Here is a 23,674-nt window from a genome sequence, read left to right on the forward strand (position 1 = left end):
TAACCCTTTTGTGCCTGTAAGGTATGAACCTTTCACAGTGAGTATTTAAGATGGTTTAAAAAATTTCCGATTTATTTATTGTCTGTACACTTATCTTTGAGGACATTGTTCCTGTCAATAAGGTTTAGGGCATCTCCAAGTTGATTGAACTTTGACTTCCTGAGGTGTAGTAGTTCTGTGACCCTTATCTTCCCTGACAAAACTTCCTATTGAAAGACAAGTGGATATTTATTATATCATTGTCACTATTTCCCAGGTGCCCATCAACCTGCACCCCTGTGATTCTATCAGGTTTGTTGGTTAATATTAAGTCCATGGCCGTCCCTCTGATCGGCTCCTGTACAAGTTGGGAAAATTAATTATCTTTAGTTATTGACAGAAAGTTGTTACCTTTATCTATTTGCCTCAGTAATAGACTTCCAGTGGTTTCTGTTATATTTGGTGGCCTATGAGAATTTTGCTATTGTTTTTCCCTCCACATATTTCCCTCACATATATATTGACATAGTGTGGGCTATAAACAGGACTTTAAAGAAAGATAGTAATTGAAGGATATATGAGAAGGACAGCGCCTTAATTGGAGTATCAAAAGCAAAAGTAATAAAAGCCAAGGTCGGACTCACCTGGTGTGGACAGCTAGACCCAGGAAGAGGCCAGTTGTCACACCTGTAGTCCCTGCAAGCCAATAATGCACCACTTCCTATGCCCCATGGAGCATCTAGAGATATCGGGAGAGCGGCAGCAAAAACCAAAAATCCACACTGGAGATTTGGTGTAGAAAAGTACAATAATAGGCAAAATGAAAATATGCAATGCCACTTACTGAAAGAGGGCGGTTTGGTGCTATAACAATCTCCCCCACACACACAAAGATGTGTCCCAGAAACAGAAAAAATTTGATGATGAATGAGAGGATTTATTTAGTCATAGCAAAATACCAAGGATACAGAACATGGGGGTAAATGCAACGCACTTCGGTGTTTGCAAACACCTTTATCAAGCAACTTTTTTTCATACAACTATTATTGTTCTTGAAATAAAGATAAATCCCTCCTTTCCATTTTTTACGATCCCTTGTGAACAAACTAAAACCCTGTAAATTCACTGCCGAGTCACAGCTTTCATCCAACCAGGTCTCAGTTATTCCTACTATGTCAAAGTTCTTCTCAGATATTATTACTTCCAGTTCATCAACCTTATTGGACAGACTTCTAGCATTAGTTGCCATACAGTTTAGAAAGTTTTGGTTATTTTTTATATTATGTGTATCCCTACTAACTGTTCTGCCAGTTCTAACTGTACTAACCCCTCCCACCGCTCTACCCCCAATCCCACTACTTCGTCCCAGGTCACTGTCTACACTATCTTCCTCCCGATACTGTTGTCTCCACCAGCAGCTAGGGGCGGACTGGCCTTAGCTGGAGGTAACGCCCCTCTCACGCCCCCTAGCTGCCGATTGGTTCTTAGGCTCTGCTGTCCCCCGTCTCCACTGTTAGTTGCCGGCCATCCATCCAGCGGAGCCTGGCAGGGAGGAGATTAACAGCAGAGTTGGGAGCACAGAGTGGAGGCCAGTGTGGATACATGCCAGCGGAAATAGGAGGTGTTGTTGTGGCGAGGACCGGACTATAAGCCGCTCAGGTGCTGCAGTCTGACGCTTTTTCCTGGGTGCCTGAGACCAGGAACACAGTGAAGCCGAACCCACGGCGCTCCTGTGCTGACAGCCCCCCCCCTCCACCCTGTCAGCTGTAATATGTGCTGCCGCCACTGATGTCGGCCGCGCTGCTACCTTGCCAGCCCCGATGTCTGTCTCTCTGTCCCCGTCCCGCAGTGGCTGTCATCTACTTTCTTCACCCAACGTCCCGCATTTACCCTTCCACCCCCGCTGTCTCAGTCTCCGTCCCCGGTGGCTGTCAGGCGCTTTCTTCACCCTCTGTCCAGGTAGCCAATCAGCACATGTGGACGTTGACTTTAACTGCACCCCCACAATCCCAGGTCTCCACCCATAGTTCCGGTGAAGACAAGATACAACAGTACCCTTCCTCCCTATCCCCTGGATGCCCTCCCCCAGTCCCTAGTTTAAACACTCCTCCAACCTTCTAGCCATCTTCTCCCTCAGCACAGAAACAAATAACACTCGCAAGCTCACACATTTCTAGTTTTCTTTACTTTAGACCGTTCTCACACAACTGGGTTTTAATTGCGGATTCTAGGATCGTCACCCTTATGGACGATCCGCGGTATTCCGCATCCATTCAAAGAATAGAACATTCACATGTCCGCTCACACGAGCAGATGGCGACTGCGATTTCCGTAAGCAGAAATAAAATCACAGCATGTTCTATTTTCGGGCGGATTCTGTACTGATGGTTTCCATTAAAGTCAATGACCTTCCGACCCGCGGGCAATCCGCAATGCAGAGAAATACAGGTACGCGGGGTGGCCGGCCGAGGACAGGGCCAGATTCTCCCATAGGCTCCCGAATGCGGAATCTGACCCGTCCGTGTGAGACTGGCCTGAGGCTAGAGTCACACGGATGTATTGGCACGCATGATACGTAGAGAAGAGAACCCATTGATCTTGATGGGCACGTTCACATGTGCAGATATCTTTCCTGCACATTTCAGACGCACAGAATAAAACAAAAACAAAACAGCACGCTCTATTTTTTTGCGTATTTGCGCACCCAAGGTCCCCTAAAGAGGAGATGTGCTGGAAAAAGAACACATCTGGAACTAATCAGCTCTTCCAATCCGTGCGTATACGTTTGCCGTGCGCAAATAAACATGCGGGGGCAAAATACCCCGAGGTGCACAGAAAAAAAGCGTCAGTCGTTCTGCAAAAATGCAGCACCCATGCGCACACAAATACACATACGCCCATGTGAATTGGGCCTTAAATAGCACTCAAAGCTTAACCCCTTAATGTCAGCTCTGCAGGATTCATCTGCTATAGAGCGCGGTGACATCATCAATCCCCTCCTGTCCCTGCGAGCTCTGTATATACACAACACATGGCAGGAGGGCATCTCTATCAGTGAGCCCATGGAAGAACCACAGCTCTATTCTCCACAGCCTGAAATGGCTGATAACAGGGAACAATAGACAGTTTGAACTGCACAACATAAGTGGATAGAGAGACTTGGGGTTTAGAGGCCCCTCAGACGCATGGGAATGCACTGCGGGACACACCTGCCAGTTTATTCCCAGCTCGTACTTATAACTAAGAGGCTCCATCATCCTAATTTACATCTCCCCCATTACACACCATAAAGGCCAATTTAGCTTACCAGCTAATGACGTAGTTCTACGTCATCTCCGTGCGACGGAAGCAAAAAGATTGCGGCTGTGGAAGAAAATAGCGTCGCCATGTTTGTTGCTGGAAAGAAATTTCCAAACAAAGACCAAAGGAATGTGCTGGACTTCAAATATACATTATATAACACATTCCGGTAAGTGTTCGTCCTGTACGATGCGCAGCGCAACTCAAATGAACTAGTAATGACAATGCTTTGCCCGTATCCAATATGGCGGCGTGAAGGCTGAAACGTAATGACGTCATTGAGTGTCGCGCGTACACTCTCAAAACAAGAGATCTGGAGCCGAAGCTGTGTGCGGCGCTGAGGTGAGGGTGCTGGCAGTACTGCGTGTGGGCTACAAATCCCATGATGCACCGCTTGTAACTGTGTTCCTAGTAAACCTGTGCTGACAGCGGGGAAAACAAAAAGCCACCTAGCTGCAGTCACACTGTCTATGCCAGGTAGGGGGCGCACTGGCAGAAGGTGCTCCACCATATGTAAGCCGTCCACATACGGGAGTCCCAGATGTGGAGGATGGGCATCACCTGCTGCCTTGTGTGCTCTGTATATAGTTGTGCCCAGTGCAGTACCAGTCATGTCCTACACGGGGCAGTAGAAGGGGTTATCCAGATGTGACCCCTTTTAACCCCCTAGTGACTGTCCTTTAATCATTGACTGACAAAAGCTGCAACCCGCTGCCGTTGTGGTATGAGGGCGCGGTAATAGTGGGAGGAGTTGGACTCTTTAATTTGCCGTGGATCCCACAGGGACAGACTCCATTGAAGTCAATGGAAGCCATCTGATCCGTGGCACAACTGTCACCGCAGGCATGCCGCAGACCCCGCGGGAAGGCACGAGACTTCACTGTGCGGGGGCGGGCATTCTCACAGCCACGAAGGAGAAGACGGATGACCTGCGCAGCCACGCAGATGATCTGGAATAGTAAGTAATGTCCGTGGGCAGGTGGGATTCTGCGGCGGAGCTCCCACCCACGGGATCTAACCTGCCTGTGGACAGGAGGCCTAATAATCAGTGGAGTCCATTCAACGTCATTCAGTTCCCATAGGAAAAGAGAAATGCAGACGGACACATGGAGGCAGTTACCATGTGTGAGCCCCGTGACTCTTCCAGTCGGCTCTATGAGCGTGGCTTCCCATAGAGTCCGGCTGTGTCCGTATGCCAACTTTGTGGGGCATAACACTGGAACGGAGTCCCTGGGGCCCCAGACTCCCCAATACCTCACCTTTTGTCTGCCAAAACATAGTTAAGGGATCTAAGAGGTGATGAGAGGTTCCCCTTAATGCTGCTGTAGACCCATACTAACTAGTGAGCTGAACCCGGAATATTCTTTAACCACTTCCTGCCACGGCCCTTTGTTGTTTTTTTTCATTTTAATTTTTCCACCCCTCTTTCAAATAAATGCTAACAGTTTTATTCTCCCAGCAGCGCAGGCACCGGAGTTCTCGTGTGTTTTGTGGGACAAGTTGTATTTTTTGATGGCATCATTTAATGCACCTTCTGCAAAACTTCAAAAACATTTTACGTGGGATGAAATGAGAAAAAAAAGCCCAATTTCCCCATGTCTGATGGAGGGTTGTTTTTTACCAGTGTTCATGGTGCGGTAAAAAGGACAAAAGAACATGTTTGTTTTGTAGGTCTGATTATTACTGTAAGGGCGCCCACCCACTGGCGATTTTTTTTTTTTTTTTTTTTTTTTTTCCCTTTGCGTTTTTTCTGAAGAGCAATTAGTATAGAATGTGTTCTTGTCCATTTGCGTTTTTTTTTCGGTCCGTTGCAATTTTTCACATAGGAACTGTCAGTTGCATATGTCTCCTTATTTTTCTCTTAATGCACCCATGAATGTCAATGGAAATTAACGGAAAAGGCGCGAAAAAGCTGCGGAAAACGCGGCAAAAACGCTGCGTTTTTCACGCACGAAAATCGGCAACGCCAGTGGGTAGGCGCCCTTATATAGTTTTATGTTCTACTAAAAATAACCTCCCTTTACAAAAAAAATGCTTTCTGCAGCATCTTGTGGCCCCATAAGTTTAGTTTTTTTTGTCTGCTGATAGAGCTGTGTGAGGACTTGTTATTTATGGGGCGACTTTTAGTTTTCATTGGTTCCGTGTTTGGGAATTTTAAGACTATTTGATCGAAAATGTATTCAATTTTTTTTTTTTTATTAGACATGTGGTGAGTGGTGACCAAACAAAGCAAAACATGTTTCTTTTTTGGCCATCCATTGTGACGTGTTCACACACACACCACTAGCCTTATCTGTATAAACCTTTTCTCTTTCTTCTAGACATTTGCTGCCATGGCTGCCTCGTCTTCCTCCTCCTCGGCCGGTGGGGTGAGCGGGAGCTCCGTCACAGGCTCTGGCTTTAGTGTTTCAGATTTGGCTCCACCAAGAAAAGCTCTTTTCACTTGTCCTAAAGCAGCCGGTGAGATGCTGGAAGGTAAATGCCGCTCGCACAGTCATTTATGCCTTGAAAGAAGTTGTTGGGGATTTTTTTACATTTTCCAGAAGTGTCTAAGAGAACCCCCAGTGTGCACTTTGTAAATGTCCTGCTGCCTTCCCATATTTATGACTTAGATGTCACAGTCAGTTAAAGGGGATCCTTCTTTAAGTGCTTAAAGGGGTTTTCCCACAATTTGATAACCCTAGTCATGTTTCAAAGCTCTATTGGGCATTGACTTACAGGGCAGCCTCTATGGAGGACACTAGAGAGGTTTTCTTTCTTTTAGACTATAAGAAGCACCTTTTTTCAAGCAAGGCTCTTGCTAAAACCTTTGTGCATCTTATAGTGTGAAGCTAAGAGGGCCCAGTGCAGCTACAGTGGACAAGCTGCTGTTCTCCTCCTTCTTGCATTGACAAACCCCTGCTGCTGCACTTCATGGAGCTCTTCTTCAGTACCCAGAAATAAAAGAACATCTCCATCTGGGAGGAGACACTGCTGTAAGCTCCAAGGGCCAGTAAAGGTTTGCAGTATGTCTGTATTAGGTTCTTTTGAACATTTAGGGTGGTGTCCATAAAATTCATTTCCATATATAAAAAGCTGTGAAATTCATTGAATGTTTCATCAGTTCTTGATGAGTCAATATAGGTGATTATGATGCCATCCACATAGTTGAAGAGAACCGATACTTTGATCCATCAGGAGGGCAAGGTCAGACATTGACTTGTAGTAAAGCTGCCTTCTAATAGGTGGCGCTGGAGAGGCATTGTACCAGCATTCATTTGCATAACAAACTGCACGGAGATCTGCAGGAGAACAGCGAATTCCTGCAGCGGCTATGCATTTATATGAGTGCGAGTGCGAGTGCGCCTGCAGATTGTCCAACATGGTTTCTGCACGGAATCCGTGTCGGCTACATTCACACAAGCAAGCGCGATATCGGCCAGAGAAACTCGGCCCAATATCGCGCTTACCAGCATGTGATTTTTCACATCAATGCAAATTCATTTCCATTAAAAATCGCATCACTCCTGTGAAATTGCGATCCTTACATGCGTTACTTCAGTGGGAAGAATTATATCGCACAGCATGCGAGTGCCATGCGATATCCCTTTAAAAATAATGGGCGAGTCGTTCCGAGGGAACGCTCAAAGATGGAAGTTGCTGCAATTTAAACATTCATTTTTTTTTTCCCAGGCAGCAATGCTGCGAGCGAAAATTGCTTGTGTGAATGAATACATTCAAAAGATTAGATCTCATACTTGTGCGAGTGTTGCCTGCATCACACAATACTTACGCAAGACTATGTGAATAAGCCCCCAAGAAATGGTATGTCAATTTTTTTCTGCACGCGGATTTCAAATCTGATCCATATTTGCTGCAGCACAGAATTCTATTAAAATTAATAGGACTTGAATTTTATGTCACAATTTCCACCGTATCAATATACCATTCCTCTCCGTTATCCTACTCCGCCATAGGGTAGAGGGCTGCCTCCTGGTATAAAAGGCATGACATAGGCAGGGGCATCTGATTCCCAGGAATCGCGGATCCCATCATTCCCTTATAGTACGTTCACACGGGGTGTAAATGCCTCTCTGCACGGAAAACCCACAGTATATAGAGTACAAAGCATTTGGGTGAGATGTAACAAATCCTGTCCACAAGGTGCATGAAACGCGTGCGGAATTGATTATTGCTTTGGATTTTAAATTCACAGCATCTCAATTCTTTTCTTCAGATTTCAACCCAGCACCTTGCCAGGAAGGAAGCCCGGCGCCGGCTTTTTAAAGCACACTGCTCTTACTTTTCATGGCTTTTATCTTCAGTATGGGTCGGACAATATAGGAAGTAATATAGATTGTAATTGGCTTGTTTACCACTAGAGGGCACTGCAGGCTTTCATAGGAATAGCCTAAGCTCAACAGGGAAGATATGCCGTAAATTGCGGTAGTTTTGCGGATGGATGCATCCTCTGTTAGTGAAGGACTCTGCTTTCATTGGCTGACGGTCTGCAGTCATTCTGCTCTGCTGAAAACTTTCTTTTAGGCAAATATGAATACGGATATAAATTTATTTTAGCTTTATTAGAGGTTGTTTGATGAAAAGAACGTATCCACGAGCCACGGAATAAGAGATAAGTACTATCTGCTAGGGCTCCACCCACTTGAAACCCCACTGATCATGAAAATGGGGGCTCGAGTCCCCAAATAAATGAAGTGGCGGTCACACTTGCACTCTATCGTTGCATTCATTTCAAGGAGACAGTCGGAGATTGCCAGCTGCTTGTACTCTGCCAGCTGCTTGTACTCTTTAAGGGTGCCTTTACACTGGTGAGAAGGGTGCCTTTACTCTCTTTAAGGGTGCCTTTACTCTCCGTGATGTCATTGGACGGCTGCGGTGTAATCAAGCACCCGTGTGAATGCTGAGAAATGGTTACTTGTGCTGGTCTTCATTTTCTTGTTACCTCTTAGCTCCAACATATTCTGCAGCAATGTACAGAGATTGTCGTCCCTAATATCTGTCATGGTCGCCGGTAACGCTCACAATGTAATGTTTCTATCGCATACACACACTACACGCGCCTGCAGACACGGGACAGTTTCATCAATGGCCATTTAACCTAGACATGTGCTTGGCGCTAGTAGTCCATAAGCGTGCACGGGGGGCCATAACATGCACATGTCAGAAAAAGTAGGTGGAAATGATTGGAATCCTGGCCAGTGTCAGTAGATGTTCTACAACTTGTAGGCAGGACATACAATAGTGCAGTCTGGTCAAAAACGTTGCTTATGCGTTTTTCTATCCTTCTGTTTGCAGATGGCTCTGAGAGATTCCTTTGTGAATCCGTGTTCAGTTATCAAGTCGCATCAACGCTGAAGCAGGTGAAACATGGTAAGTAACGAGTGCAAATCATGACCATAATCCAGTCTACACCAGCAAACAGAAACTCATCCTACAGATTTCTATTCTATCAAACTGTATTAAGTAATGCATGCCTGTTTTATGGCTGAGGGAAGTGAATTAATGAGGTTGTAAACTATTGATGACCTATCCTGAGGATAGCACATCAATAGTAGTTTGGTGGAAGTCCCTTACCAGGAACCGCACTGATCAGCTGTTTGCAGGGCCATTGCACTAAGTTGATATCTGTAGGAAGCAGACAGCTCTGTTCTTACTGCGTTGGCCAACCCTGGTATTGCAGGTGTTGAAATAAATGGGAACTTTGCTGCAATATCAGGCCTGGCCACTGCAGTGATTACAGAGCTGTCTGCTTCCTGCAGAAATCAGCTCAGTGCACCAGCCTAGAAACGGCTGATCAGCTGGGATCCCTCGTGGTGGACATTAATTTTAACTGTCTTAGTCTTGTATGCACCCACTTTTTGTATTTTTGATAACGGCATTTTATGCAAAATTAAAAATGTGGTATTTTACAGTTGGATGGACCTCTCTTCATCAAACTATTCACTTCCTCTGAATATCCAGCCATATTTGATCCTGATAGTATGATAAACCCTCCATCCACAGCCAGAAACTAGGCTGGATTCACACTTGCACTATTATTTCCATTGTTTGGCTCAGTCATAGGAGCTAAACATTGGAAGTGATGGACCCCATGCTTTTAAATGACATGAATGATGTCCATAGGACCCAGTTGACTAGCATGGTGTCCTCCGGGCTTCCGTCAGGCTGCTTGGGAATCTGTGCCAGCTGTGTGCTGAAGACGCTTGCGCAGATGTGAACAGTCTAACCTGTGCCTACACTAATTGGATAAGGAAGGATCCCTAAAGAACCTTCTAAGTCTTCTAACTGCTCAGACAGTCTGTCACCAGCTTGAGAGCACCTTGTTAGTGTCAATGTACACTGATAAGACTATGTTCCTGTCAAAAGCAGCGATTCCTTATGATCCTCCTCAGTGATGACCTGACGTCATGGAGCAACCTGGAGAGACTGGGGAGAATCCTGTTCTAATTGCAGTAACATTTGTTTAGGTCTAATCTTTTCAGATCAACAAGTATCCCGGATGGAGAAGTTGGCCGGATTAGTGGAAGAGTTGGAAGCAGATGAGTGGCGATACACACCGATTGAGCAGCTCCTGGGCTTCACACCTACTTCAGGTGGAAAGTGACCCCTGGCCCACTTCCACCCCTGAGCCCTGGACCATGCTAAAGGAATAAACTGTTGTGTGCAAGCCTGAGAAGGTACTAATAGGGCTCAACATCCTCTACCATGTCTTCGGTTGTTCTTCCAAAGCCAACGTCTTATACTGCAGTCGTTGCCGCTCCATAGAATGAGTCTACAAATCGCTACACGTTGAAGTCTTCTACCATTTGTGACTATCCCGACCCATAAAGCCGTTTACCATTGTACCTTCGCTGGGAACAGGGACGATTGTTTACAGATTTGTATACAGTGAAAACTTGTGTATAATGTTACATTTTTGCTAAATGTTTTTGTTTTCTAAAATAAAGATGAGTATTGTAGTTACATTTTTATTAGAGTTTTAATTGTGAGGAAAGATGTAATGTTGTGCCAGCAAGAAAAAACTAAAGTGTAATTTAGAAATCCACTGTCCAGGGTGTAGAGTAGAGATGAGCAAGTATACTTGCTAAGGCACATTACTCGAGCGAGTAGTGCCTTAGCCGAGTATCTCCCCACTCGTCTCTAAAGATTCGGCTGCCGGCGCGGGTGACAGATGAGTTGTGGCGGGGAGCAGGGGGGAGAGAGGGAGAGAGAGATCTCCCCTCCGTTTCTCCTCGCTCTCCCCCGCCAGAATCTTTAGAGATGAGTGGGGAGATACTCAGCTAAGGCACTACTCGCTCGAGTAATGTGCCTTAGCGAGTATACACGCTCATCTCTAGTGTAGAGGTATCTAATGATCTCTTGCAGTGCGATGATCACTATACTTCTTTAATTTACTCACTTACATTTAACTAAATTCTCTCTCAACATGCATACATGAGCCTATGGTGCCCATGACCCTGTCACCAGTTGTCCTTCCTCGCACCGCATTTGGTAGGTACTTCACACTTGGGATCGCCATATTGCTGCTTTTTATTAACGCGAATGTTAATGGGACTTTCTAATGTTAAGGCGTCGCACAAAAATCGCAAAGCACAAATTTTTTTGGTGTGATGCGTTTTTAACATTACAAAGTCCTATTGACATTTGTGTTAAAAAAAAACAAAAAACGCAGCGATATCCTGATTGCAAGTGGGAAGGTACCTTCAGGAAGGGTATCGTTTCTCCTTAAGGATAGAACCTAGAAGGTGAATGAGGAGACTTATAAGACCATCAGTGCTACTCTAGGAAATATGTAAATAAGGAACATGGAACATTACCCCTGCAGCGCCACCTATTGGAAGGCAGCATTCCTGCAAGCAGTGTTTGACTTTTTATGTAAGTCTTTATAACAATGACTTGAATGAATTTTGTCTTCCAATAGGTGGTGCTGCAAAGGTATTGTTTCATGCTCCCTATTTGCATATTTCCCAGAGGAGTATCGATGGTCTTATAGGTCTTCACACACACCTTCTAGGTCAGTGGTGACGAACCTATGGAACACAGAGCCCTCCATGCTGGCACACACAGCCATCGGCAGCTTACCAAGATAGTGATTACTGGCTGGGGTGCCGCAACTCCCCGCTGGTAATCGCGCAGTGGCGCTGATCCCAGCACATACGCTGACGTCAGTGTGCAGCCGGGATCCTCCTCGCCTGTCTCCTCTCCGCCTTCATTTCGCAAGAGAGGACAAGGGAGGAAACGTTCCGGGCACACAATGCTCTCAGTGTGCACCTGGGATTAGCGCCAAGCAGAGGAAGAGCAGTGCTGACTGTAAGGAGCAGGTAAGTATATGGGTTGGGGGGGGAACTATTAATACTGGGGCTACATTGGGAAATAATATTATTACTGAGGGAGTTAATATTACTGCGGCTATTGCAAGGGTTAATATTATTACTGGGGCTGCTGAGGGGGCTATTATTACTCGGGGTAATGGGGGGGTAATATTGTGGCTGCTCATGGGCTTACTATTATTACTGGGGCTATTGAAAGGGTTAATATTACTACTGGGGCTACTGTGGGGTTAATATTGCTACTGAGGGTTATTACTGGGGCTACTGTGAGGACACTATTACTATTGGGGTCATTATTAGGGACACTATTACTACTGGGGCTGTTATAGGGGACACAATTACTATTGGGGTCAATATCAGAAACACTAATACTACTGGGGCTGATAGAGGGGTCACTAATACTATGAGGCCACAGTGGGGGTCACTATTACTACTGGGGTCGATATATGAGACACGATTACTACTGGAGCCAATATAGTGGGGTGTCACTATTACTACTGAGACTAATGTGTGGGTCACTTTTACTACTGGGGTCGATATAGGGGACACTATTTCTACTCGGGCCGATATAGGGGGTCACTATTACTACTGAGGCTACTGTGGGAGGTACTATTCCTACTGGTGCCAGAGTGGGGGGGGTCACTATTGCTGCTGAGGCCACTGTGGTGGATGCTATTAGACATAGGTCTACTGTGGGGGTCACTTGCTGCTGGGGTGGGGTCTACTGTGGGAGGCACTATTACTATTGGGGTCTATTGTGGGAGTCACTTGCTTTTGAGGCCACTATGTGGCTCACTATAACTACTGGGGCCACTGTGGGTGTCACTATTGCTACTGAGGCTACTGTGGGGGTCGCTATTACTACTGTGACAACTGTGGGGATCACTTTTGCTACTGAGACCAATGTGAGGGGCACTATTACTGCTGAGGCTACTGTGTGGGTCACTATTACTATGGAGGCTTCTGTTGGGGTCACCATTACTACTGAGGCCACTGTAGGTGATACTATTGCTACTAGGTATACTGTGGGGGTCAGTATTGCTAATGGGGCCACTGGGAGCCATTATTGCTACTGGGCCCACTATGGGGCGGTATTAAGGTCATTTACATATCCGGAGAGCAGTCCATGAATACATTCCAGCAGATGGAGAGGCTTCTTCACCTCCGTCCAGAAGGGATTCCTAATTCTGAACAGATGATCATATAGTGTAAATAAAGTGGTAACTGGAACATTCATCTCCAACATTGTCTTGTACACAAAGTCCTCCGGCCAATCCAAGGAGCAGACTTGTTGTTCCAGGTACTGAGCCAAAAAATGAAGAGGAAGGTACATGGGAGTGCTGGCATAGATCTTGCCCAGTGAGACCAACTTCAGATTTAGCAGTTGCATCCTGTCGGCAGCATCCATCTCTATGCTGTCCTTCAACGCGGTTTGTATGATTTCCTTCCATATCTGCTGCACCAAGACGGCATTAGAAAAACAAGCACATCTAAGGATTGCAAGCTTGCACTCTGAAAGCTGGAATGGGTCTGCTAATTTCTCATACAGAGCTGTAAGGTCCATTAGCTGTGAATCAAGCTGCGCCGCAGCAGTCTATGCTGGAGGATGATGGGAGTATTTCCTGAGTAGCACTTACTGGATTTCAAGCTGAACTTTAGCGACATCCATTAAGTCTTCCAGCTCATGTATGAGTTCTGAATCTTCAGCACGTCCATAATGGCCATTGGTGGTTCTGGCACACAAGATAGCTCTAGATAAGTATCTAATCCTTCCTTTCAGAGGCATGTCGGTGCTCTTGTAGTCCGCTAGTTTGGCCATCACCCTGGCAGCTTTGATGGGACTTCCCTTGTTCTGGTAGTAATAGAACAATAAATTCATGTAGCGCACTGCGTTGTCAGCATGGTTAGACCTGCGCACCAAATGACACTCCAGAAAAGGTGACTTCAGCTCCAGCAGGACATCTGTGAGATCAGCTTTTATATGGCATCTTTAGTGCTGTATAACATCGGGCACCAGGCTGTGCTTTGCTCTTAAAGTGTTGGCAGGCTGCAGTTCCTGATCAGGTACTCCGTCTCTATGTGGGGATGGTTTGCATAAAGTTTTAGGTTAGCAAGCAGGTACGTGTGATGTCATCAGTGTGTGCTGCTCCATAAGAGACAATGTCCACCTCCCCCTGTGAGCAGGTGTTCGTGTATTCTTCATTCTTGTTCAGGCAGGCCCTTCCAGAAGAAGGTGTAGCCTCCTTTTTCTTCCTTCAGCTATCCATCTCCGGGTCTCTTGAAGCGCTGCTATATTGATGTTATAGTGCCTCAGCTCCCTTGCTGTTCTGCACTCAGGGCGTTCAGTGTCTACATTGCCCAATAGTGTCCGAATGTTCCATATTTTGAAGTTCACTTTTCTTTTTTGAGCACAAGGTGGTGAGCCCTCCGGATGCGGTAGTCCAGTCAGGGAAGAGAGAGGCAGACTAAGTTTAGGGCACCTTTTCTAGCCCCCTCCCCATGTGGGATGAGCAGAGCGGGTCCTAAATAGGGCTGCTCAGTCGTTGATACGCCGAACTGCTCAGCTGCCTCAGTCCCTGAAATAGAATGAATGAATCCATATCCACCGACCATGTGCCAGTCTGTGACTCGGGGCTTCCAGATTTCACAGTCCTGCCTCCGGCGTTACTTGCTGATGGCCATAGGACTTCTTAATTTTATTACATGGTGTGCATATGAGGATTACATAGAAAGAAATATCAGAGGAGTGGTTCTAATATACCACCCATTGGCAGGATTTGCCCCTCATGCTACCAGCTGATACACATTGGTGCACAGAAGGGACCTCCATAGCTAAACCAGGGAAGAGAGGTCCATTATAGAGTACATGCTATTGCGTATACCGCTCAGCTTTGGTTATAATTTAGCAAGAATCAGACACACAGTAACATAATAATTTTCTTCATTTTTCGAGTTTGTTCACACAGGTGGAATCCACAACGGATTTTTCCTTACAGGTTTCGCCACAAAAACTGTTGCAGAAATCTGCAACAGAACAGCGGATTTCTGCTGCGGCTATTCGTACGCAGATTTAGCCCTTTTCAATGTGCGGGTCCGCCTGCAGACTGTCCAACACGGTTTTTGCACAGAATCCATGTCAAGAAGTGATACATCACTTGTTTCTGTACGCAGACTTCAAATCTGCATCGTATGGACTATGCTGCAGATTCTTATTAAAATTAACAGGACATGAATGTTGTGTCACATCAGTCTCCAAATTTCCGCCGTATCAATATACCCTTACCCTCCATTATCCTACCCCGCCACAGAGTAGAGGACTGCCTGATAGTATAAAAGGCATGACATAGGCAGGTGCGTCTTGGAGTCTGAAAAATATTTTGAGAGAAATAAATCGCTTTTGTGCATGACTTAATTCAAAAGAATGGAGTTCATATTCACGTGCGTCGCAATGCACAAAAGTTGGATTTTGGGTTCCTGCTATTTCCTAAAATGAAGGAGGCTGAGGTACTTTGTAAATCATCAATCCCTTCTGGTACTGAGGTCCTAATAGCAATATTGGGCATCTTAAAATCCAACATGCTAATCCTTGTTGCCTGTGATCGCAGGCATATTCAGTATGGACATTCAAGAAGGCAGGAGACGTAAAAAGCTGTTATGTGTTTGGTTCTTTGCAACCTAGCACCATGCCCAAAAAGCAGTCCAGTACTGCCTTCTTAAATCACAGATGGCATTTGCATTTTTAAGATAAAAGTAATAAAAAGCAAATGCCTATATGGAAAGCATGTCTATCTACTGTGGGGAACTCTGAAGCAGTCAGGCAGGAGAATCGGCAATATAGGAAGTAATTAGCTTGTTTACCACTAGAGGGCACTGCAGGCTTTCATAGAAATACACTTTTAGAAATATACAGTGAGCGTCTTGGTGGCAAATACCACAGGGCACCTCCAAGGGTGTTTTTGGAATACTGTATATGTCTCAGCAGGTCAGAGCATGAGAGGGACTTACACAGTTTCCCAGGCGGTTTTATTGTTATGGCTCATAAGTTTGAATAACTTAAAATACTTCAAATGACTATTGAAAAAGTGTAGGGGGTGGGGGGAGTTTGTCTTCAGGTTTACACAGAGGTCTATCTTACCAGCTCTGGACCAGAGAAGAGAATGGATGCTGTTGATATTTAGAGATTGTAGAAGGTCATTGTGTCAGTCCTCGTTACCAAGCGGCTAATGGTCCTTTTGGACAGGATGAGCTGTCGGGCAAACGATGGGCGCCTGTAGTAACTTCTCACATTGCTTCTTTAATTTTCAAAATGGCCAATGAAAAATGGGCACGGAGTTCTGTAACCCGTAGCAAGCAATATCCTGTCCTTTCTACTAGTTTAGATCAATTCAAGGGGGTCATCCACATTACCATAGGACTTGGCTGCCACAACCGACAAGTGGCTGTAATGCAGTATCCACAGATGTCTGGGGGCCAAGACTGCACCTCCATACACCAATGACTTCCTACAAAAGTTTGTAGAGATTTTTCTGACAGAGTCCATATGAATCAAGCAGATGAAAAACAGCGCCATATTACAGAGCTACTCGCTCGTAGGAGCATCAATGCTGCAGGTAAAACTATTAAACCATGAGCTTTAAAAGTAATTCAATATTAATCTCATTATGTCAAGTTTTACAGTTTAGGGCAGGCTCACACGAGTGTAATTTAATAGCATATCACGCGCTTGATGTACACGTACTAAATACATGGTGAACGGAGTCAATGAAAGTACATTGATTTCCATTGATCCATTCACATTTGCGTATATTCATTAATATAATATTCGCATAAAAAATAATGCAGCACATTCAAGATACAACTCAGCCTGCAAAAAGCAAGCCCTCAGACAGCTACGTTGATGGATAAATAAAAGAATTATGATTTTTTTTTTTTTAAAGCGGGGAGGTAAAGCAAAAATGGGGGGAAAAAAGGGGCTTCATCCTTAAGGGGTTAAATAGCACCACTGAAAAATATAATTTGCCCCGCAAAAAACAAACCCTCAAGACAGCTACATAGATAGATAAGAGGAAAGAAAAACGCGAAAAATAAAATAAAGCGGCAGTCCTTAAGGGGTTAAAAACGTACCATGTTTAGATACACAAAAATTAGTATGGAAAAATACGTACGTGTAGGAAAAATCCAACAGGGGTCTCACAGCTTCCTTTTTGCGCAAACGACACTCTGAGGTCTTGTTCATACGGGCTTGTGCATTGTGAGACCCATATTGGGAAAATCCAACCTGACAGCACCATCCTACGTGAATGAGGTATCAGTCCTAGTTTGCACAGGCCTATAGACTATGAAATTCATGTTGGAAAAATCCAACGTGGGTATGACAGTTTCCATCCCATGCGAACAATGCTCGTAGGCCTTGTTCACAAGGACTATGGACTGCAAGTTCCACAAGGGAAAAAACCATCATGGATTTAATAGCTTCCATCTTGCGCAAACAAGGCCAACAGGCTTATGAACTGTGAGATCCATGTTGGAAAAAGCCATTGTTGGTCTAACATCTTCCATCTTGCGCCGCAAAGACCCTTAGCTTTGTTCACAATGGCTTCTAGACTGTGAGACCCACATTAGAAAAATGCAACCTGAGCTAACAGGTTCCATCCTACTCAAACAAGGGCCTTTGGCCTCGTTCACAAGGGCTTATGGACGGTGAGATCAACGTAGGGAAAACGCAACGTTGACTTCATAGATTCCATCATGTGCAAACAAGGCCATTAGGCCTTGTTCACACTCGCTAATGGACTGTGAGTTCTGGGTCGGAAAAATGGTCTCACAGCTTCTATCCTGTGCAAATTAGGCTATCAGGCCTCGCTTACACGGGCTTCTACACTGTGACATCCACGTCGGAAAAATTCAACATGAATTTCACAGCTTCCATCCATTGTGGATTTAACATCTTTTAACTTGCACAAACGAGACCCTTAGGCCTCATGTCCACGGGGAAATTAAAGGCCCGCTACGGATTCTCCATGGAAAATCCGTAGCGGGTCCCTCCTGCCCCATGGACATGAGAGCTTAAAATAAGAATTAACTTACCCGCAGCGGGCCAGGCACGTCTTCTCTTCCTCATGGCTGGATCTTCTTTCTTCGGCCAGCGGATGTACTCGGCACGCCGGCGGCACGTCGGCGGTGTGCCGTGCGCATGCGCCGGGTACATCCGCCGAGCGAAAGCAAGAAGATCCAGCCATGAGGAAGAGAAGATGTGCCTGGCCCGCTGCGGGTAAGTTAATTCTTATTTTAGGTCTCCCGCGGATCCGGATGGCTTCCATAGGCTTCAATAGAAGCACGAACGAAAATGGAACATTTCGCGTTTTTTTACATGCTCCATTTTTTTAAAATTTACTTTTATTGACCATCCGCAGGTATTTATCTACCCGCGGGTGGTCAATGCATCCCTATGGGGTGCGGATCCGCGTGCAGGAGAAGAGTTAAAATCCGCTGTGGATTTTAATTCTTCTTTTGCCCGTGGACATGAGGCCTTAGGCCTCACGTCCACGGGCATAATTGAATTGCGGAATCCTCGTGGTTCCCCTGCGCAGATGATTCGCAGTCCAATATGCCCATAGACTATTTAAATAACTGCGGATGTCATTTTTTCCCGATGCGCGGATTGTAAGCACATGAAAAAACGCAGCATGCTCCATTTTCTGCAGTTTTCCCGCACGGACATCTTCCTCAGGCTTCCATTTAGATCCATGTCAGGAAAATCTGTTGTGGGTCTAACATCTTCCGCAAAGAGGTCCTTAGGCCTTGTTCACATTGACCTATAGTCTGTGAGACCCACATTGGAAAATTACAACCTACGTCTTACAGGTTCCAACCTACGCAAAGAACACCCATAGATCTCATTCACACGGGCTTATGGACTGTGAGATCCACGTTGGAAAAATCCAGCATGAATCTTATAGCTTCCATTCTGTGTAGACAAAGCCATTAGGCCATACATACCTGCAATCAACTGTCCCACGATAGGCTAATTAGCCATTTAAACGAGCGGTACCTGCGCAAATACGCTCAGTATTTACGCTGGCACAAGCGCTAAATACACTCGTTGATTGCGAAAAAAAAATGTGCAGGAGCAAGTGTATTGCGATTTACTCTCGTCTGTTTAAGCCCTTGGGGCTTCTTCACACTGTTGAGAAAATCGCGCGATTTTCTTGTGATGCGAGAGTGAGTGAAAACGCATGATTATGAAACCAATGATTTTTCAACGATTTCAATCTTATTTGCGATGTTTTCACTCCTGCGATGCTCCGTGAAAAAAAAAAAATTGCAGCGTTGAAAAGAATGGGAGAACATTCCGATCTCCTGCTGCGGCTGTGACAGCCGCAGCAAGGATGAAGGGTACCCCCACAGGAATGTGAGGCTGTTTCCGAGTGAACACACCTCACATGCAGGGCTTCTCAGAAGGATTGCGAGGGTGATATTGGGCCGTGAATCACGTCCTGATATCGCCTTTGCCAGCATGAAAGAGCCCTTAGATAGATGCTTTACAGCAGTCTCTTGGGCCATTCACACATTGGACAGGAGGGGATCCATTGACTTGTATGAGAGACTGTTCTAAATGGGAAGATGGAACTCTACAGCACCACCTATTGGAAGGCAGCATTCCTGCAAGTCAATGTCAGACTTGTTAAAAAGACACATTCCCACCAGTGTTCGTTAGGGTTCTTTAAGATGGTAATTAAGAGCCTTATAGTCATAAGTGGAGGCGGAGTTGGCTGGAGATCACTTTTGTCCGCCTGCCTCTATTCGCAGTAAACAGACAGTTTACATGGACCAATCGTCGTTTGAGTTTTATGCCTGTATTACCGAATTATCGTTCGTCTTTCAGTTGCTGACAGCATTTACACTGAGTGACTATCCTTCAGATTTGCATGATCCTGCGAGAATCTGAACGATGATCGTTCCCTGTAAAATGACTTTCTTGTCGCCTATTGTGAGTGTTGTATGATTTGTAGCTTGTCTTTATATCTACAGTTATATGCCTATAAGAAAGTCCGCTGTAGAACGGCAACTGGCAGCACTACTTTTCCCGTGGCTGTTCTGACCTCCACAAGTTACATTGTCAACAAGTTATACAATCTATCACAAGCTGGAAGAGTCCGTATCTCTCGGATCTCACACATGACAGTCAGTAGGATCTGACAGTTTTGATGCACTTGACATAAACTCTTTTTTGTCATATGCTATGCGGGGACAGATGTGACGATAGCTATAATAGCGCTGGCATTTGTCCTTTCTCTGGATGATGGCATCCCACCTCCTCCGCTGTGTGTAATTGTATGCTACAGGTTGTCTCCCACGTCCTTATTTATGTGAGAATAGCAGATGTTGCTGCTCGCAGTACCAACCTAGAATTGGAGCATATGACGTATTGTGTTATTCCACTTCCACGTTTATAACAGTAGATTTCTCATTCGGAATTAAAGGAACAGAATATGTCCTAGCTGTGGAAATTACAGACTAGATTTTGAAATATGAAAACTGATATACTAAAAAAGAAATTGGTAACAGAAAAATAGGTTTCAAAGTTTGCACACAAAAATGTATAAAAATAAGCAAGCACTTCATTATTTTCTACATGCTTTTAGAGTACTTTCATGTACGGCATATCTGCTGCGGTCTCTTCGCAGGCGAAAATCTGCAGCACATACACTGGAAATGGTGCAGATTTTGCCACAGTTTTGTAGTGGATCTGCTGCAGATTTTAAAAGGGAACCTATTTGGGTCTTGTTCACTAATCTACAGCCAGCATGGCCCCGGTACAAATATGCCCATCAGTTTTCCGTCCTATTTTCGGCCATCCAAGATGACTGCAGAAAGTTTCCAGCTACCTACCTAATATATATTGTGCACTGCTCTCTGATTGGGCACTGCTGATCACATGAGCAGCTATGACCAATCACAGCAAGTATAATGCATTAGTAATCTAATACTATTAATGCACTGTGGGGATTACTTGATCGAGCATTGTCCTTAGCGAGTACCTGCCCGCTCGGAAGAAAAGGTTCGGCTGCCGGCGCGGGTAAGAGGTGAGTTGCGGCAGTGAGCAGGGGGGAGCGGGGTTGAGAGAGGGAGAGAGAGATCTCTCCTCCGTTCCTCCCCGCTCTCCCCCACCGCTCCCCACCCACCGCCGGCAGTTGAATCTTTTCTTCCGAGCGGGCAGGTACTCGCTAAGGGCAATGCTCGATCGAGTATGCTCGCTCATCTCTATTGTCAACCATCTTGGATGGCCGAAAACAGAACCCGAAACCAGTAGATTGGAGGGACACTATCACTCCAACAGTAATTCCATAAAAACATAAATATTATTGGCTTCTTTAAAATTCCCAGACAGAACTGACAGAGGAGTCTTGGTCCAAAGCTTTTATTCTTACACACAAAGTGTCCATGTCGGGCAGGACACAGGAGCTCAATTTTAAAATTTTCACTCAGTGGTATAGAAGTCTGGTGCGATTGGCCTCAGTACAGATGCTGGAGATGTGATGGCGACGTGGGCACTTATATACACATATGGTGGTCGTGTCCATTGATTTTAGACTTTTGGGAGGAGGTGAACGTCCTATATAATAAAGTCATTGGAACAAGATCCAGTTCTCACTAGAGCTGGTGCTCCTTTCAGTGATGCCAGGCTCAATTGCCAAGACAAAGCGATCCCTCTTAAATTTCTTCCTAATAGCTATGAGACAAATTATCCCCTGAAAGTGGAGATCCCCCACGAGGTTGATTTGGTTGGAGGCTATGTTAAATATATGGAAGAGGTGTGTGCGGGTGACGACAACAAATTCTCTAAGCACTATAGTATATGGGCAACCTGGATCCAGTTTCACTCATCACCTGAGGTGGAGTCCTGGTGTTGTGACATCATAGCTGGCGGTTTTGGATTCAAGGAATAATTTAAGAAACATCTAAGATTATAGTTCGGTGACGGGATCACACTCGGTAACCCCCACCCTCCGCTCCTCCCCACCCTATCATCCGTAGGATTTAACTCTTTCTTAATGTTATACGTATCTTGCTTTTCTCTGTTCTTGCTCTTAGATTGCTCTCTCTCTTTTCTAATTATTCCCCACCTCTTTGGTAGGTTTCTTACCTTATTTGCTCCTTGTCTCCCACGGCGAAAGACAAGGCTCAAAACCAATGCGCCATTTTTTATATGTTATTGACTAGATTAGCCTGGACTCCTTGTTTATTATGTTTCACTCTTCCTCATGGTGATATTTATTGTACCATCCTTGTACAAAGTCCTTACCACAGCTTATGATTGTTCCAGTAATTTATGGTGTATGTAATAAAATATTTTTGAACCATAAAATACCCAGACAAACAACAATACAGTTAGATACAATTAGATATATACCATGCCAGCAGATAGAGGGGAATATGATTAACCAAATTAACCCCACAAAAAAAGAAAACTCCATAATTGCAAAAACAAAGGATTTATCTCATGATTGTAAATTAATAACTAGACTCCTGTATATAGATATGGCTAAACATATTCTACTTTGGCAGGCATAAATATACCAAAGCCTTGAAATGGGTAGATAGACATGGATAGAACTGCTGGATTAGGGTACAACCCTCCAAAAAAAACTTACTAAAGAACCAGTTAGGTAAAGGATTGTTTTTTATTGGACGAAATTAAAAGCCGGCAAAAAGATCATATTTCGAGGACAAAGCCTTTTCTTCAGTTTGGCTGGGTTAAAGTATAACCGTAGCTGTAAGAGGATGCTTGGTTATGCATAGGGACTTAACAGGGAAGAAGACACCTACTGTACCACGGCTTGCTCTGCACCTTCTCTGGCTCCAGTTCATGGCTTTATTGTGGACTCGAATGCTCCAGAGATGGATCAATTACTTTCCCCTATAAACAAGCCTTTTTGCATGATGTGTGTCATCTTGTCCTAGATAAAAAGGGCAGCAGAGAAGTTTTGTCCGCTGGGGTTGTAGCTGTCTGGGAGCAGAGGAAAAGGCTCAGATGGTTCTCCTGCTGCTGTCATCTGCTAATAGGGAAAAGTAATTGAAAGGGCTAGAAATGGAAACCAAAATGATACAGAGAATAAAAAAATGTTATCTTAATATGCAGAATGTAGAACAAGCATCATAGACGTCAAGGTGTAGAGAGGATGTAATAGATGCAGATCACAAAAATGAAGCTGATACACAATAAAACACTGTAACTCATTACCGCACACAATTATCATATGTAACCAAGTGGGAGCGAGACTTGGGGGAAGTTCTAAGTGAGGGGTAGTGGTCTCAGATTTGGAGTTCTATCAATCAAGGGGTCCATAACATTAATGTTGGAAACTTCATATAAAATCCTTCTTCGTTGGTATTTGGTCCCCACCCGAATCACACATGCGGTCCCTGGCTATCCTAAAGAATGTTTTAGAGGTTGTTCTTCCCCTGGAGACATGCTCCATATATGGTGGTCCTGCCCCAGAGTCAAAAGACTTTGGATAAGAACATACTCCCTAATTTACTCAGTAACGTACCATAACCTGCGCAAAAATCCATGGGAGGCTCTGTTGAACAAAAAGATCAAGGATATATCCCCAAACTCTAGAAAATTGATCTCTTTTCTTAGCTACAAAACAAACTATTGCCCATTCCTGGCGTAAAGCTTCTCTAGACTTTTCTGAAGTCAAACGCCGCATGAACTTGTATCTGATAAATGAAAGGCTAACCTCGATAGCAGAAGATAAAAATGATACATTTCTTGGTATATGGACTCCATGAATAAATTATGCCCTTCGCCGACGGGATGAGCCTATTAACTTAAAGACAATTTCTTGGTACCTTAGTCCCTAGGGGCGGCAGTCCTGAGAGAGGGAAAACTCTCTCACCCCACCATCCAACCCTTCCCTTTTTCCCCTTGAAATACTATTTGGCCCTGGCCAGGCCATTGTTATTTATTGTATTATGTTCTTCCTGAAAATAGCATTGAAAGCTGTGAACTAAAATAACAATTGATTGCTATTATTTTGTTATACACCCCTTTTCAG

General features: G+C 44.8%; 2 protein-coding genes across 4 annotated transcripts in view; one reads left to right on the forward strand and one right to left on the reverse strand.

The window, feature by feature from the left end:
• Positions 1-3,308, reverse strand: part of ASCC1 (activating signal cointegrator 1 complex subunit 1) — a 296,768-nt gene extending 293,460 nt beyond the window's left edge. Inside the window, exon 1 of the mRNA XM_066600567.1 lies at positions 3,287-3,308. The gene's annotated coding sequence lies outside the window, so the exon portion shown is untranslated. The remainder of the gene's footprint in view (positions 1-3,286) is intronic.
• A 223-nt stretch (positions 3,309-3,531) lies between these two features.
• ANAPC16 (anaphase promoting complex subunit 16) lies at positions 3,532-10,244 on the forward strand. Of its 3 annotated transcripts, none has more exons than XM_066600569.1 (4): positions 3,532-3,621; positions 5,601-5,754; positions 8,575-8,649; positions 9,747-10,244. In XM_066600569.1, exons 2-4 carry the CDS (start codon positions 5,613-5,615, stop codon positions 9,881-9,883), a joined length of 354 nt encoding a protein of 117 aa, XP_066456666.1. In that variant the 5' UTR covers positions 3,532-3,621; positions 5,601-5,612; the 3' UTR covers positions 9,884-10,244. The 3 variants fall into 3 exon arrangements, with proteins under 3 accessions (XP_066456666.1, XP_066456668.1, XP_066456667.1); XM_066600571.1 differs by having other exon boundaries at positions 9,762-10,244; XM_066600570.1 differs by lacking the exon at positions 3,532-3,621 and adding an exon at positions 4,040-4,237.
• The last annotated feature ends 13,430 nt before the right edge of the window (positions 10,245-23,674 follow it).

The sequence above is a fragment of the Eleutherodactylus coqui genome, chromosome 4 (assembly GCF_035609145.1).
Source record: "Eleutherodactylus coqui strain aEleCoq1 chromosome 4, aEleCoq1.hap1, whole genome shotgun sequence".
Taxonomy (NCBI): domain Eukaryota; kingdom Metazoa; phylum Chordata; class Amphibia; order Anura; family Eleutherodactylidae; genus Eleutherodactylus; species Eleutherodactylus coqui.